At 41.9% G+C, this 16,980-nt stretch overlaps 1 protein-coding gene across 1 annotated transcript; it reads right to left on the reverse strand.

Annotated features, from left to right (window-relative positions):
• Positions 1 to 11,971: 11,971 nt before the first annotated feature.
• On the reverse strand, positions 11,972 to 16,321 carry LOC126629080 (uncharacterized). The gene is made up of 2 exons (XM_050298968.1): positions 15,896 to 16,321; positions 11,972 to 12,252 (listed from the first exon to the last, which is right to left on the reverse strand). Exons 1-2 carry the CDS (start codon positions 16,189 to 16,191, stop codon positions 12,072 to 12,074), a joined length of 477 nt encoding a protein of 158 aa, XP_050154925.1. The 5' UTR covers positions 16,192 to 16,321; the 3' UTR covers positions 11,972 to 12,071.
• Between the last annotated feature and the right edge of the window lie 659 nt (positions 16,322 to 16,980).

Here is a 16,980-nt window from a genome sequence, read left to right on the forward strand (position 1 = left end):
TTCATTATGAATATTTTCATAACAACTGATTTCAATTGGTATAGAATTCTCACTCACAGTCAATTCATTGAATATCTCAAGTTTAAGGTAGACTGTGAGTGAGAATTTTGTGCCAATTGAAATCAGCTATTATAAAAATATTCATAATGAAAATAATGAATTCAAAATAATGATGCAGATATAATTTGAAAATAAGTTTTATTGCAAAACTTACACTGTGACTTACAATTAATTTCCTGACGATTGTGTTAGCAAATAAGAAATTAACTGATGACCTTGACAATTAAGAACTTAAATTGTTTACAATTTTGATTTTCTTTGAATGCAGTGTGAACTCAAAGAAAATTTTCTGAAAAACTGAAAACTAAAAAACTTGCCTTTCCTTCCTCGGAGTCCTCCTTTTAAAGGCTTTTTAAAAGAAGCTTGGATGATTGCTGGATTTCCCTGTTGAAGCACGAGATGAATGATGACTTGCTTTTACTGTTGATGAATAGTGATATGTCTGGAATATTGTTACTTTTACTGTTGAACCACGGGATGAATGATGACTTGCTTTTACTATTGATAAATAGTGATATGTCTGGAATGATTGTTGCTTTTACTGTTGAAGCACGAGATGAATGATTTCTTACTTTGTCAGCATTAATGATGGGAATTTTGACTAAGCTCTGCTCATGATAACTTGGAATGATGACTGAAATTTCACATGGCTTTATGCAAATGGGTCTTGAGAATCCTGGTAGTTGGTCTATTTAGTTATTTGGCTTTTTGGATTGGTTGGTTGTTGTGAAGATGCATCTGAAGATTCTGATTCTGAAACTTCTTCTTCTTCAGTGTGAAGCATTGCTGCTTCTACAAGTAATTGTTGCGCTAAATCTTGGAGCTGGGCAACTTTGTCCTTACTCTTTGTGCTTGTTGACTTGGGTGACTTGATTGTTCCTTTGAGGGATGAAGATGGACTAATGTCTGATAATGATTGTGCTGGAACGACTGGCATTAATGAATGTGTTGGAATGACTGGAGGTGGAGTAATGGGAAATTTAGAAAGGACCTGACTAATGATCTTCTGATGATTGAATTTATCCCACCACTTGACTGACCTTACTCTGTTGACTTCGTCGGTAATAACTTCATAATTCCACTTCAAAATCCATGAGACTTTGTACTTGGCCATGAATATTGGTAGAAGTGTAATCTTGTAGTTGAATTTGCTTTTGTCAAATTTTGGCTGAAAATTTGTGGAGAGTTTCTGCATAAGTTCTTCTGGTAGAAGACTATCTGTTGGGCCATGGATTGACAACCATATTGTGAACATGCAGCAAAATTTAACTTAAAACACTTGTCAAAGTTAATGAACCATGAATGACTGAAATCTTATGTCTAGTGAAGAAAGCATCAATATAATCAAAATAATTATAGTAAATATTGGGTATGAAGCGGTTTGCTTTTGTAAAAGGGGATTCCCCAATCTAATTCAATCAGAAACCGACCAATGTAATGAGAATGGTAGAGGATTTTGTTTTCATGAGTTTTATTATAAAGTGGTTTAATGGAAATGGATTCGGTTTCACTAAGAATGGCTTGATAGAATTTCTGTGTTTTATATGACTTTGTAGGGTGATAATGGAAGTTGGGTGGAAATATAGTTTTGACTATTTCTTCTGGTGCTTGTTCATGGTTGAGATTAAAAGGAATACTGAAAAGATATTCGCTAGGATTTTTCTTGACATATGGTGATGTTTTGGTATAACTGACTAGTTGGGATGAAAACGATGAGTGATATGTTGGGATTGAATATGAATCTTATTGACTAACTAGGACGTTTGATAATTGTGAGTGCGAATTCTATGCCAATTGAAATAAGTTGTTATGAAAATATTCATAATGAAAATAATGATGCAGATATAATTTGAAAATAAGTTTTATTACAAAACTTACACTGGAACTTACAATTAATTTACTGACGATGAACCAGCAAATAAGAAATTGACTGATGAGAAGGATATTGGTGCACGCAAGCATCCTTGATAGTTAGGAACTTAAATTGTGTACAATTTTGATTTTCTTTGAGTGCAGTGTGTGTGAACACGGAAAATTCTTGAAACGAAAGAGACAAGAACAACGTGCACAAAATAATATTTTGGTGTTAATGGATTTGTTGGGTTACGATCTCTTTTAACTTGATCCTCTGATTCGATCTCCGTAAGATATGTATTTGTAGATGTGCGATTGATCCAAAGGGCCGTTGAGCTTGATCTAAGGATGAACGTTCTTCAAGGGCCGTGGGCTTGATCTTGAAGGTGGATTTGAGCGGATCTTCAAGGAGCCGTTGGGGCTTGATCTTGAGGATGAGCGTTTCTTCAAGAGATGTTGAGGCTTGATCTTGAATAACGGTGATGAACGGATTTTCAAGGGCTTTTGGGCTTGATCTTGAAGATGGATGATTGTTGATCCAAGGGCCGTCGGGGCTTGATCTTGGGATGAACAATTGTGTGGATTTATTGATGTTGTTGATCCAAAGGGTCGTTGGGGCTTGATCTTAGGATGAACAGTTGTGTGGATTTGTTGATGTTGTTGATCTAAAGGGCCGTTGGGGCTTGATCTTAGGATGAACAGTTATGTGGATTTGTTGATGTTGTTGATCCAAAGAGCCGTTGGGGCTTGATCTTAGGATGAACAGTTATGTGGATTTGGTGATGTTGTTGATCCAAAAGGGCCGTCGGGGCTTGATCTTAGGATGAACAGTTGTGTGGATATGTTGATGTTGTTGATCCAAATGGCCGTTGGGGCTTGATCTTAGGATGAACAGTTATGTGGATTTGGTGATGTTGTTGATCCAAAAAGGCCTTTGGGGCTTAATCTTAGGATGAACAGTTGTATGGATTTGTTGAACACTTTCTTCAAGGGCCGTCGAGGCTTGATCTTAGGATGAACAGTTATGTGGATTTGGTGATGTTGTTGATCCAAAAGGGCCGTCGAGGCTTGATCTAAGGATGAACGTTCTTCAAGGGCCGTGGGCTTGATCTTGAAGGTGGATTTGAGCGGATCTTCAAGGAGCCGTTGGGGCTTGATCTTGAGGATGAGCGTTTCTTCAAGAGATGTTGAGGCTTGATCTTGAATAACGGTGATGAACGGATCTTCAAGGGCTTTTGGGCTTGATCTTGAAGAATAGTAATGAACGAATATTCAAGGGCTTTTGGGCTTGATCTTGAAGATGGATGATTGTTGATCCAAGGGCCGTCGGGGCTTGATCTTGGGATGAACAATTGTGTGGATTTATTGATGTTGTTGATCCAAATGGTCGTTGGGGCTTGATCTTAGGATGAACAGTTGTGTGGATTTGTTGATGTTGTTGATCCAAAGGGCCGTTGGGGCTTGATCTTAGGATGAACAGTTATGTGGATTTGTTGATGTTGTTGATCCAAAGAGCCGTTGGGGCTTGATCTTAGGATGAACAGTTATGTGGATTTGGTGATGTTGTTGATCCAAAAGGGCCGTCGGGGCTTGATCTTAGGATGAACAGCTGTGTGGATTTGTTGATGTTGTTGATCCAAAGGGCCATTGGGGCTTGATCTTAGGATGAACAGTTATGTGGATTTGGTGATGTTGTTGATCCAAAAAGGCCGTCGGGGCTTGATCTTAGGATGAACAGTTGTGTGGATTTGTTGAACACTTTGTTCAAGGGTCGTCGATGCTTGATCTTAGGATGAACAGTTATGTGGATTTGGTGATGTTGTTGATCCAAAAGGGTCGTCGGGGCTTGATCTTAGGATGAACAGTTGTGTGGATTTGTTGAACACTTTCTTCAAGGGCCGTCGAGGCTTGATCTTGAATTGGTGGAAGTTCTTCAAGGGCCGTTGGGTCTTGATCTTGAAGGAGAAATTTCTTCAAGGGCCGTTAGGGCTTGATCTTGAAGGAGGATTTGACAAAGAACGAAGAAGGCTTTCTTGATCCTTCGGGATTTGCTTGAATTTGGGAGATTGGATGCTTGAAAGCTTTAGAGTTTCAAAGCTTCAAGGATTTTGGATGTGTGGGGAGTATTCTCTTCCATTTTGGGAGTAGAGAAATGTATTTGTGAATTGGTTGATGATACCTTGATGTAGAAGCCTATTTATAGGCTTTGAGAATGAATCACCACCACAAAATATTTTTTTCTTTTCCAAGCACCATTGCCTAATTTCCCACTTAATACAATTTTAAACTTGAAGTGGTAATTTTATGGCCTAATTTTCCACTTAATATCATTTTAAACTTGATATGTGCATGCTTTGTCATTGCCCAAAATGAGAAGAAAACCTTGTTTTGATCTTCAATGGATTGAAATGTGCTTGCCTTGTCATTGCCCAAAATGAGAAGAAAAACTTGTGTAATCCTCCAAGGGTATTTCTTTTTATTTTGTTGAGTCACACACCATGTGTACAATTTGTATGACACGTGGCATATGCCATGTATGCCTTGACACGTCAAAATTTTAATGCGTTGGTGAACATTTATTTCACCGCAATTTCGATGTCTACAAATGCTCCCACTTCAAGGCGCGTCATATACATGTGCTTGTCACGTGTAGGAGATGCGTTTTGAAGTCCCTTACTGTAGATGTCAATCCAAGGGCCATCGAGGCTTGATCTTGAATTGGGCTGGAGATTTCTTCAAGGGCCGTTGAGGCTTGTTCTTGGACTTTGTTTGAAATTTCTTCAAGGGCCGTCGAGGCTTGATCTTGAAGGTTGAAATTGGACCATAAGGAGCTTCATGTGGCAGATGATCTTTGGCTTTGGTAGTGGATGAATCGACACGTATTTGTTTTTGCGCTTTGTTGACTTTCCACAGCTTTGATCTTGAACTAGGTTGGAGGATTTTCTGGATTCCTCCAATTGTTGATTTTCCACAGCTTATTCTTGAACTAGGTTTTGATTCAAGAGTGGTAGACAATTGATCTTGAATCGGACTTGTGATTTCTTCAAGGGCCGTCGAGGCTTGATCTTGAATTTGGCCGGAAACTTCTTCAAGGGCCGTTGAAGCTTGATTCTTGAAGGTTGACTCGAACACATGGCAAGCAGACACGAGGTGAAGGTGACGACTTGTTGCTTTGTTCAATCTTTCTAATTCACACCTGAGCAGTTTGGTCAACGGTATGATCTTCAAGATTGATGGGCTCTTCTTCCAGTTGGTGACTTGATCTTTAAGGATTTGATTCAAGGGTGGTGAAACGGCACATGCAGCCCACAACGCCTAGCAAGTCGACCCAAGAATTTGAGGGTCAAAACGAGTCCTCCACCCAGAGTGATTGCAAACCTGATGATATGAGATACTTTTGATTTTGAAGAAGTAGCGGATGAATCGACACGTGCTTTGTTGTGCTTGTCTCCACATGCTTCAATGTATCATTTTCCCTTGTCTTATCTATTCTTCTGGCAGAATGTAGCATCTTCTCGAGTTCTTCAGCTCAGACTCCTTCTGTTGAGCTGACTGTGCAGGCTGCATTCTTCTCTGCTTGTTTCTTCAGGCAGATGTGGCAGCTTCTTGAGTTTCTCAGCTCGGACTCCTTCTGCTGAGCTGACTGTGAAGACTGCATTCTTCTCTGATTGTTTCTTCTGCACGTTGTCTCCACATGCTGCAATGTATCATTTTCACTTGCCTTATCTGTTCTCCAGGCAAATATGGCATCCGAGTTTGAGTGGAGGTTCCGGCATATTGTTTTCTTTATCCTTGTCTTTGTAGGTAAGAACAAGGACAAAGGAAAGGACAGGGAGAACGCATGATATGAGATACTCTTGCTTTCTACCATGGTGATATGAGATACTTTTGCTTTGGTGTCATTTGTTTGCAGAGGTACCCCAAGGAATAAGAAACACTGAGTGACTCGAGAGGCTTCGTTGGGAAGGCATTCTCGGAGATGAAGAAAGGTTCTCGGAGATGAAGAAAGGTTATGTATGTCTGCCTTGCTATGGAGGGTGAAGGTGGACAGTTATAGGAAATTCTTTAGTACCTGTAGAGGTACTATTCTTTTACTCGTGTCAGCAACCAATGCGTGATTGATCAGTATGGCTTTACGTGCTTTCTTCTTTATCAGAAATCTTCGACAAATTGTCCGTAATTTTCGTCAAGCTGAGTGTGCATGTGACAGGTGTTGACGAGGCTGAAAAAGACTGGCGCCTCTTCGATATCTGGGATCGGCTCTTCGACAAATTGGCCGTGATTTCCGCAAAGCTGAGTTTGCGTGTGACAGGTGCTGACGCGTCTGGAAAAGCAAGATGCCTCTCTGATTTCTGAGCTTGCCTCTTCGATTTTTGAATTGGCCTCTTTGAATTCTGAGCTCGCCTCTTCGATCTCTGAAATCCCGTCGAATGCTGATTTTTATAGAGGCACGCAGTTCGTTTCAAAGCACACTTGAATTTTCGCTTGTAGAAACTCCCTTCTTGCACTTCTAAGATCTTGATTTGTCCGACCTCTTCTTTCTTCAACACCTTTGAAAATGTCTGGACCCTCCGACCGTCGTTTTGACTTGAACCTTGGTGAAGAGGCAGTCCCGCCTTCTCCAGACAACATATGGCGCCCATCCTTCATATCCCCTACTGGTCCTCTTACCGTTGGGGATTCGATGATGAAGAGTGATATGACCGCTGCGGTGGTGGCCCGGAACCTTGTCACTCCCAAAGATAACAGACTACTTTCTAAACGGTATGATGAGTTGGCTGTTAAGGATTATCTGGCTCTCAGTGTTCAGTGTGCAGGTTCTGTGTCTAATATGGCCCAACGCCTATTTGCTCGAACCCGTCAAGTTGAATCATTGGCGGCTGAAGTGATGAGTCTCAAACAGGAGATTAGAGGGCTCAAGCATGAGAATAAACAGTTGCACAGGCTCGCACATAACTATGCCACAAACATGAAGAGGAAGATTGACCAGATGCAAGAATCTGATGGTCAGATTTTACTTGATCATCAGAGGTTCGTGGGTTTGTTTCAACAGCATTTGCCTTCTTCTTTTGGGGCTATATCGCGTAATGAAACTCCAAATGATCAACCTTCGGTGCCTCCTCATCCTGGGGTTTCGCCGAGTGATGAGGTGTTAAACAGTCAACCTCCGGCGCCTCTTCTTCCTGGAGCTTCACCGAATGGTGAGGCTTCACACGAGCAACCTTCGTGAAGGCTCCCTCCTTTTTTTTTTTTTTTTTATTGATTGATGTAAAATGTACATTTCTGTAAATTTTCAAAGAAATCAATAAATGAGCCTTATTTCATTCTTTGTGTGTGTGTGTGTGTGTGTTTATTTTGTGCCAAAAGCATAAAGAATTTTTTATTTTTTATTTTTTTTATTTTTTATTTTTTGCAAATGGTGCCTGATGTAGTTTCAGCTCATGCAGGCAATGAGCTTTGGTGTCGCCTTTTATGCTCGTGCAAACCAGGAGCGTTAGTATCGCCTTTTATGCTCATGCGGATCAGGAGCGTTGATGTCGCCTTTTATGCTCATGCGGACCAGGAGCGTTGTGCCATGCAGTTTAGGCTCGTGTAGACGAGGAGCCTCGTGTCCTACAGTTTAGGCTCGTGCGGACAATGAGCTTTGGTTCGTGCAGTTTAGGCTCGTGCGAACAAGGAGTATTGGTTCGTGCAGTTTAGGCTCGTGCGAACAAGGAGCATTGGTGTTGCCTTTTATGCTCGTGCAGACCAGGAGCTTTGTGCCATGCAGTTTAGACTCGTGCGGGCAAGGAGAATTTGTGAATTTTGTCAAGCAATTTTGGAGAGGCGTTCATCACAATCTTCATAGTAAGGAGCCTTGACCGAGTGATTGAAGAAGTCTTTGGGAAAGAAATCGCGCATCGTGATGGGGATGGACGATCTATGTGTCGAAATTTCATCATCTTCAACACGTTCACGTTTCTTTGAAGGTTGACAAGAGCTGCTTTGCCCCCTTTCCGATTGGCGGACTTGTGGAGGAAACGTATGCTTCTTGTGCAATTTCTTAGGAGTGACTTGAGTCCATCCTTCAACTTTGCTTGTCTTGGAGGATGCCCCCTGAGGTTGAGGTAAAAATTTTGAGTCGGAAGAGCCAGAAGTGATGGTGGTATAGTTTGACTTCACCACATCGTCAAGATCTAGCTCGATGATTCCTTTCTGAGCCAGCTTTATGATGAGATATTTCAGCACGAAGCACTTTTTTGTCGGATGACTGATGAAGCGGTGGAATTTACAGTACCTTGGACTGTCGGTGCGATTCATCTCTTCTGGCCGTCTGCACTCAGGCAAACCGATCACCTTCTTTTCCAGCAAGTCTTCTAACATGGCAACCACATCAGAGTCGGGGAATGGATAAGTTTTCTCCTCAAGCTCCTTCAAAGTGCGTCTACGCATCTCTTAATCACGAAAAGCTTCAGCTTGAATCGCCTTGCCTCGTGTAGGGATTTTGACGGGAGATGTGTTGACTGTCATTGCTTCCTTGGTGGATTTCCACGTAGCCTTCTCCACCTTTGTCTCAAGAATTTTGTCCTTCTTATAGTCGGCGATCGGTTCCTTCTTCCCATGATGGGCGATGCTCAACTCCATGTCATGGGCGCGGGTGGCCAATTCCTCGAAGGTCCGTGGTTTAATACCTTGAAGGATGTATTGCAAACCCCATTGCATGCCTTGGATGCACATCTCGATTGAAGAGGTTTCCGATAGCCTGTCTTTACAGTCGAGGCTTAGAGTGCGCCATCTATTGATGTAGTCAATGACTGGCTCGTCCTTCCACTGCTTTGTGCTCGTTAGCTCTAGCATGCTCACAGTGCGGCGGGTGCTGTAGAAGCAGTTGAGGAATTCCCTTTCCAACTGTTCCCAGCTGTTGATGGACTCAGGCTCTAGGTCCGTGTACCACTCAAAGCGTTTCCTTTCAGTGAGCGCACAAACTGCTTGGCGAGGTAGTCTCCCTCCGTCCCCGCATTGTTGCAAGTTTCGATGAAATGTGCAACATGCTGCTTTGGGTTTCCTTTTCCATCAAACTGCATGAACTTTGGTGGTTGATATCCCCTCGGCATCTTTAGGGCATCAATCTTCTTTCAATAAGGCTTTGAGTACAACCCGGAGGTATTTTAGCTCCCTTCGTACTGTGCCTTGACGGTGCTGGCAATCATCTCTTGCAACTGCTGGATAGAAAGAGATCCCATGAGTGCCGCTTCTTGGTCTGGCTCCGGCTTCACATCGATTCTCTCCACCGTAGGCTCATCTTCTGGGTTAGGGTTCTCGCCGTCCTGTGGCTCCAGTCGACTGACGAGTGCAGCAATTTGCAAGTCTTTTTCTTCCACAGTTCGGGTTAGCCTTGCGATTGCTTCATTCATTTGAGCCAGTTGTTCTTCGATGGAGGTAACGCCGATGGTCATGACTTGTGCAACTAATAGACGTGACTTTCCTTTAGACATCCAAGATGCTGACGAAGAACGTCGTTGGTTGTTTTGGGATGTCATCTTGTGTGCCTCAGCATCATGTTTTGGTGCCCCCAGCGAGGTCAGGTTGATGACAGACTCACACCTTTGATGCTCCCTTTGCTCTTTTAGCGGCACCAACTTTGAAGTGGCATGTTGAGGAGCGGTTGTGGCGCCAATGGATTGTCCATTTGCGGCAGAAGTTCTTAGGATCCTTCCCTCAGTGATTGCGAGAACAGTTTGTCCCTTGCTTGATGCCATTGACTTTGAGGTGTGTTTGGATTCCTTGAACGGAGAAAGAGATGAGAGGTAGAGATTGTCCCACTGGGCGTGCCAAATTTGTGAACACGAAAATTTCCTGAAACGAAAGAGACAAGAACAACGTGCACAAACAAATATTTGTGTTTTTGATTTTTGGGTTACAATCTCTCTCAATTTAGATCCTCTGATTCGATCTCCGTAAGGTGTGTATTTGTGAATGTGCGATTGATCCAAGGGCTGTCGAGGCTTGATCTTGGATGAACGATGAACGAAGAACGAAGAACACTTTCTTCGAGGGCCGTCGGGGCTTGATCTTGAATTGGTGGAAGTTCTTCAAGGGCCGTTAGGTCTTGATCTTGAAGGAGAAATTTCTTCAAGGGCCGTTAGGGCTTGATCTTGAAGGAGGATTTGACGAAGAACGAAGAAGGCTTTCTTGATCCTTCGGGATTTGCTTGAATTTGGGAGGTTAGATGCTTGAAAGCTTTAGAGTTTCAAAGCTGCAAGGATTTTGGATGTGTGGGGAGTATTCTCTTCCATTTTGGGAGTAGAGAAATGTATTTGTGAATTGGTTGATGATACCTTGATGTAGAAGCCTATTTATAGGCTTTGAGAATGAATCACCACCACAAAATATTTTTTTCTTTTCCAAGCACCATTGCCTAATTTCCCACTTAATACAATTTTAAACTTGAAGTGGTAATTTTATGGCCTAATTTTCCACTTAATATCATTTTAAACTTGATATGTGCATGCTTTGTCATTGCCCAAAATGAGAAGAAAACCTTGTTTTGATCTTCAATGGATTGAAATGTGCTTGCCTTGTCATTGCCCAAAATGAGAAGAAAAACTTGTGTAATCCTCCAAGGGTATTTCTTTTTATTTTGTTGAGTCACACACCATGTGTACAATTTGTATGACACGTGGCATATGCCATGTATGCCTTGACACGTCAAAATTTTAATGCGTTGGTGAACATTTATTTCACCGCAATTTCGATGTCTACAGTGTGAACTCAGAGAAAATTTTCTGAAAAATTGAAAACTAAAAAACTTGCCTTTCCTTCCTCGGAGTCCTCCTTTTAAAGGCTTTTGAAAAGAGCTTGGATGATTGCTGGATTTCCCTGTTGAGGCACGAGATGAACGATTACTTTCTTTTACTGTTGATGAATAGTGATTTGTCTGGAATAATTGTTGCTTTTACTGTTGAAGCACGGGACGAATGATGACTTGTTTTTATTGTTGATGAATAGTGATATGTCTGGAATGATTGTTGCTTTTACTATTGAAGCACGAGATGAATAATTTCTTACTTTGTCAGCATTAATGATGGGAATTTTGACTAGGCTCCATTCATGATGACTGAAATTTCACATGGCTTTATGCAAATGGGTCTTGGTAGTTGATCCATTTAGTTATTTGGCTTTTTAGATCGGCTGGTTACTGTGAAGATGCATCTGAAGATTCTGAATCTAAAACTTCTCCTTCTTCAGCGTGGAGCATCACTGCTTCTGCAAGTAATTGTTGAGCTAAATCTTGGAGCATGGCAACTTTGTTCTTACTCTTTGTGCTTGTTTACTTGGGTGACTTGACTATTCCTTTGAGGGATAAGGGTGGACTAATGTCCGATAATGATTGTGCTGGAATGACTGGCATTAATGGCTTTGTTGGAATGACTGGAGGTGGAATAATGGAAAATTCACAAAGGACTTGACTGATAACCCTTTGGTGATTGAATTTACCCCACCACTTAACTGATCTTACTCTGTTGACTTCGCTAGAGGGTCATTAGTCAGGTCCTCTCTAAATTTCCCATTACTCCATCTCCAGTCATTCCAACACTATCATTATCAGACATTAGTCCATCCTCATCCCTTCAAGGAACAGTCAAGTCACCTAAGTCAACAAGCACAAAGAGTAAGGACAAAGCTGCCCAACTCTAAGATTCAGTGTAACAATTACTTGCAGAATCAGCAATGCTCCACATTGAAGAAGAAGAAGAAAAAGAAGCTTCAAACTTAGAATCTTCAAATGCATCTTCACAACAACCAGCGAATCAAAAAATAGTTTAGGGACCTAATTTTCCAGGACTGGTTTCTTTGAAAAAATAGTTTAGGGACCTAATTTTCACTCACGTAATAATTGAGGGACTAAATTGGCAGTTCACCCTATCTACATTAAAGGGGTGAATGAGTGGGCTAAGCCTCTCAACGAGTTACCAATAATGTGATTCAAATTCGTCCTTGGCAACAATATAACCTAAAACCTCTCACTTAAGTGGAGGAATACCACTAGTCTATAGTACTAAGCGACCTTTCGCCAAAGAACTCAAGTATATTAATTAAACCATAAATGGACACTTATTGTTGAGATCAAACCAGCATTGAAACTGCTAAACATTTTTCTGGGTCTCTAAATGAACCTAGGAATCCTTAGCCTTCTTGTTTTCAGAAATGAATATTCCCACTGATTTGAACCATCGCATAAGATTACGATGATCTTTGACATAAAGCCACGCTCGAAGAAACGGAAACAGACTTTCACTCACACCCCGCTCTTCTACGTAATTATGGAACGCGTCCCTCGTCGTTTCATCAAGATCTCTGTCAGTTGAACAATTCAACCCAAATACACATTAGTTTTTCATGCATAAATCAGAGCACATGACAGGTTTAATTTCTAAAGAGCAATACCAAATTATAAAAGAAGAAAGAAATTCAATAACTCAAACTAAGAGCAGCACTGAGGGATACAATAATCTACAGTGCAAGAGTTAGGATCATTAGATACAATAATCTCAGTGAAAGAGTTCAACATATATGCTTAGGAAATGATTTCCACACACCTTTTGTTTGGGTTAAAACTGGAACTTTGGGCTCAAAATGAAGTTAGCCCAGAAGAAGGTATAGAAGGAAGGAAGCCCAAGGCTCAGCTGAAGCCCAGAAGGCGGAAGAAGCCATTTTCCCGACTAAGTGTAGATCACTTGAGCCATTTGCTCACCTACCTAGAAGTCAAGTGGTGTAGACTAGCCAGCTAATCAGCCCAAAAGTACTTTACAATGACAGTACAAGTAAAAAGCTGATGAGTCATTACCCTTCAGCTGCATTCGGGCAAGATCAATGCTTCAGGCAGCCAAGCCAAATCATCTATAAAAGAGGAAAGAGAAATCAGAGATAAGGGCACTCAATCAAACAAACAAATACACAAACTCTGCTCAAGCCAAATTTGCATACGAAGCTGTAGTCAGCACCAAGCCTTCATCCTTTTTAAGATCAACCTTCACCGAAAAGCTTTTGTAAAAGCTCTGCTACCTTGTCTGAATTTTGCTGTAATATTGATTCCCCCTGTAAACTCATCCCCCAATCTCCCTTTCTAGCACTCAAACCCTTTGTGAATCACAAAGAGAGGAAGTTGCAAGACGATCAGCCTTGCCCGACAAGGTGAAACCTTGCTCGACCCTCTTTGTTCTGTCTTTTCATTCATAAATCTAGTAATATGATGTATACTTCCATCTATATCCAAGTTATTTCTAGCCAGTTTATGATTAAAAGACTTCTTGGTTCTCGGATCTGGTTGGTTTAATGGTGCCCAACCATGCAAAAGATAAAGTTGGAATTCGTACTCATAGCTTGACCAGATCTAAGTTCTAACCTTTCGGGCATAAGATTGATCAATCAAAAGTCCTTGGTCTCAAGGCATAAAAAAGAACTTTATGTGGACTTAACCCATCCACGACCCGAAGTATTTTTCAGCGGTTGGGAGGGGATTTCCAACCTAGAGCTTTATCAGAAGTGTTTCGAAATCATGAAGCTTCTGAGGAGGCGGAAGACAAGGAGGCCAAAGGTCCAACAGAGAGGGAGATAGGGCATCCTTAATATGGCCATACAGGAAAAGAAGTCAAAATGAATGATAGGATAACTAATCCTGTCAAAAAGGATAATCCTGCCCGTCTCGGGCAAAAATGGTACGTGGTCGGAAAAAATGGGCAACCCGCCAAACAAATGGGTGCCTCCATGATTAGAAGGGTCCAGAGGCAGCACAAAGCCTACATGAACTCTTTAAAGACTCCCGCAACGTCTGAAAATGAGACTCCCACAAATGGGAGCCTCCATGATTAGAAGGGTCCAGAGGCAGCATAAAGCCTACATGAACTCTTTAAAAACTCCCGCAACGTCCGTAAAAGGTTGAAAAAACATCATCTGGGGGAAGTAGTTAGTTTCACTGGAGGAGTAAAAAAAAGATGGAGAGGGCTAATAGCAAAACAAAAGGCGAAGGAAACCATGTACCACAGAGCTTACACCCTGGGAAGTACAGGATCTTGAAGAGAGCTCAAGAAGATATGATAATGATGTCAACTCCCGGATAGAGGACATAACCTATTTGTTTTGGAACTGTTTCGCCCGAAATGAGACTCCATTCTATATCACTGGTGGATCCTTTCGGCGAAGTTCCAAAGCAAATACCAGATTCGGGCATAAATCGACAAGAGGGGGCACCAGAACCACTACTTCCAGAAGATGCGATGGTCTGGTTAGATGAGTTTATGGGCCAAATCGGGAGCAAGAAAGAAGACTTTCCAGAGCCTAGCAATTTTCATGTCAAAATGACGTATGTGTTATCCGCCATGTTTGGTGCCGACCCTGATCAGCCCGCCATTATGGAAGGTGACTATTTGACAGCGGAGCCAATGATGGCCCATGTTAGTGTTGAAGTAGTTAGAGAATGAGAGTTGGGAAAAGCTAAATCATCCGAGACATCCAATGATGGTCAATTAAGGATCTATACAGATAAAATGGTGTTCAGCCGCCCAAACATGTTGCTAGCCAACCATCTTAAGCCAATATATGTTGCAGCTCATTTGGAGGGGGTGCCCTTCAAAAGGGTTTTGATTGATGGTGGAGCGGCTGTTAATATATTGTCAGCCGAGCAAATGAAGAAGATAGGGAGATGTGTAGAAGATCTCATTCCTACGGACCTCACAGTTTCGAGCTTCTCGGGCGCTATCACCAAAACTCATGGGATATTGCCCTTAGAAATGGACTTGGGGTCCAAACAAATCATGCTGGCATTCTTTGTGGTGGATTGCACTTCCACCTATGGAGCACTACTCGGAAGGGATTGGATCCACCAAAGTCTCGCCATACCCTCCACTTTACATTAGCAAGTTGCTGTTTACCATGAGGCAGATACGGAAGGACCAGGCTTTTGGGAGATAGTGGAGGCCGAATCACGGCCATTTTTCCCTACAGCCAATGTTGCGGAGGCAAGTTTCTACAATCCCAATGTAGGAATTCTGCAATGTTCAGGAGCAGATGAGAACGGCCGCATTACCAAGGTGACGACCCAAAAGCTTTTAGAACAAGGAATGCTCCTCACTAGAGAAGAATGGGATAGACCCTGCATCGTCCCAACACCTCAACACCATCAATGACAGAACAAAAGAGAAAGGATCAGGTAATGGTAGTCAGGTCCCTGATCAAAAGACTGTTGGTGTATGGGAGAGGAAGAAAGCAAGAAATGAAGCTCTTAGAAAAAGAAAAGCAGGAATGGCAGCTAGGAACTCTGACCAGCCAGGATAAAAGCAGAGAAGAGCTTTGCGGAGAAGAATTGGATGTGGCCATACGAATGGCCGAGTGCATATATGACTTGGATGGGTCAAAAGACTTGCCCGAAAGCCCGAAGTTAGTTGAATTTTTGTGCGCAGAGCCTGACAAACCACCACCAAAAGTTCACGATCATTTGGAAGTCATTGATTTGGGGACAGAAGGAGATCCAAGACCTATACAAATCAGTGGCTTGTTAAAGACTAATGATCGGGCAAAGATTGTCTGTCTTCTGCAAGAATTTGAAGATTGTTTTGCTTGGCATTATACTGAGATGCCAAGTTTATATTCAACCTTGGTGGAACACAAAATGCCCATCAATGAGGGATAGAAACCTGTTAAACAAGCGCCACGAAGGATGTCAAAAGAAATAGAAGAAAAGGTCAAAGAAGAAATTGAAAGACTAGTAAAAGCTGGATTTATTAGACCTACCAAATATGTGGAGTGGCTGGCCAACATTGTACCCGTTTTAAAAGCCATAACAAAAGCAGTACGATGTTGTGTTAATTACAAAAATATTAATGGCGCTACACCAAAAGATGAATATCTCATGTCATGGCTGATCTATCCATAGATGCAGTGGCAAAACACAAAGTCTTATCTTTTATGGATGGAAATGTCAGGTATAATCAGATAAAGATGCAGTGGCATTACCGATATGGTGATCTCTTCACGGCCGTAAGTCCACTTGAGAGCCGGGCCGTTGCCGTCGAGCGAGCCCTGGACGACTGTGAAGGGCGATGGAGGGTTGATTTTTGGGGGAGGGTTCATTTTCTGGACATCGATATAGTGTTCCTTGAGGGACCGCAGGATAACGGTGTCGACAACAGTGGAAGGGGATGCGGTGGTTGAGTGGGGGCGTGCTATCGTGCGCCACGGGTGGTGAAGTGCGGCGCCGAAGCCTCTTGCCGCTGCTGTTGCTATGGCTTTCCTCCACATTTTTGTCTGTGATTTCGACAGTGGCTCTACGTCCCACTGCGGCGGTGCCGGCTTCTGCTTCTACCACCTAAGCGGCTTTTCTCCAAAGTTCGAAAACCGTCGCCCCTTCTTTGTAATAGAATTACATGAATACCCTTTTATTAAAACATGCGAGAGGGATGGTCGAAGCGGTGATGGTGAGCAACTGAGCATCTTCAATACTTGTGCTAAATTTTAACAATTAAATTATATAATAAATATTTTTTATTATATTTTTTTGTTAAAGTGGAGAGGGTTGTCAGACATGGTAAGTTAAAATGTGTACTATCCACACACCTTTTATTAATTTATGTCTTTTGATATTTTTTAATTTATCAGATCCAACAATAAAAAAAGTGATGAGGGAACCTCAACACCGTTCGATTTCATTATATTCCATTCATATCTCAATTTCATTCATTTAATAACCCTTTGGGGTCATTGAGATAAGAAAAATCGTTACTAGTCTATCTCATTCCATTCATTTAATATCCCTTTGGGATCATTGAGATAAGAAACGTCGTTTCTAGTCTATCTCTTTCTATTTCCATATATAAACGACATGATATTCTTAACTTTGATGTAGGTTACAAAAAGTGAATGTGTATTTAGCTGCCACACCAGGTAGCACGCCGAGGGCAAGCATATCTTGGTTTGTGGGGCTTGGGTTAGAACCCATAACCCCAATCTGAACAACAATTTTTTATTAGCTACCCAACCATGGTGGATGGGGGACCCTACTAACCCGAGAGCTTAAGGGTGCACATTGTG

This window comes from Malus sylvestris, chromosome 7 (genome assembly GCF_916048215.2).
Source record: "Malus sylvestris chromosome 7, drMalSylv7.2, whole genome shotgun sequence".
NCBI lineage: Eukaryota > Viridiplantae > Streptophyta > Magnoliopsida > Rosales > Rosaceae > Malus > Malus sylvestris.

What these genes read in the sequence shown, in the direction of transcription:
- LOC126629080 (XM_050298968.1), bottom strand. Translation starts at nt 16,191, where the DNA reads ATGTGGAGGAAAGCCATAGCAACAGCAGCGGCAAGAGGCTTCGGCGCC. An exon ending in ACCATATCGGTAATGCCACT is followed by an intron (nt 12,253 to 15,895) that starts GCATCTTTATCT and finishes TTCAACTGACAG; the next exon opens with AGATCTTGATGAAACGACGA.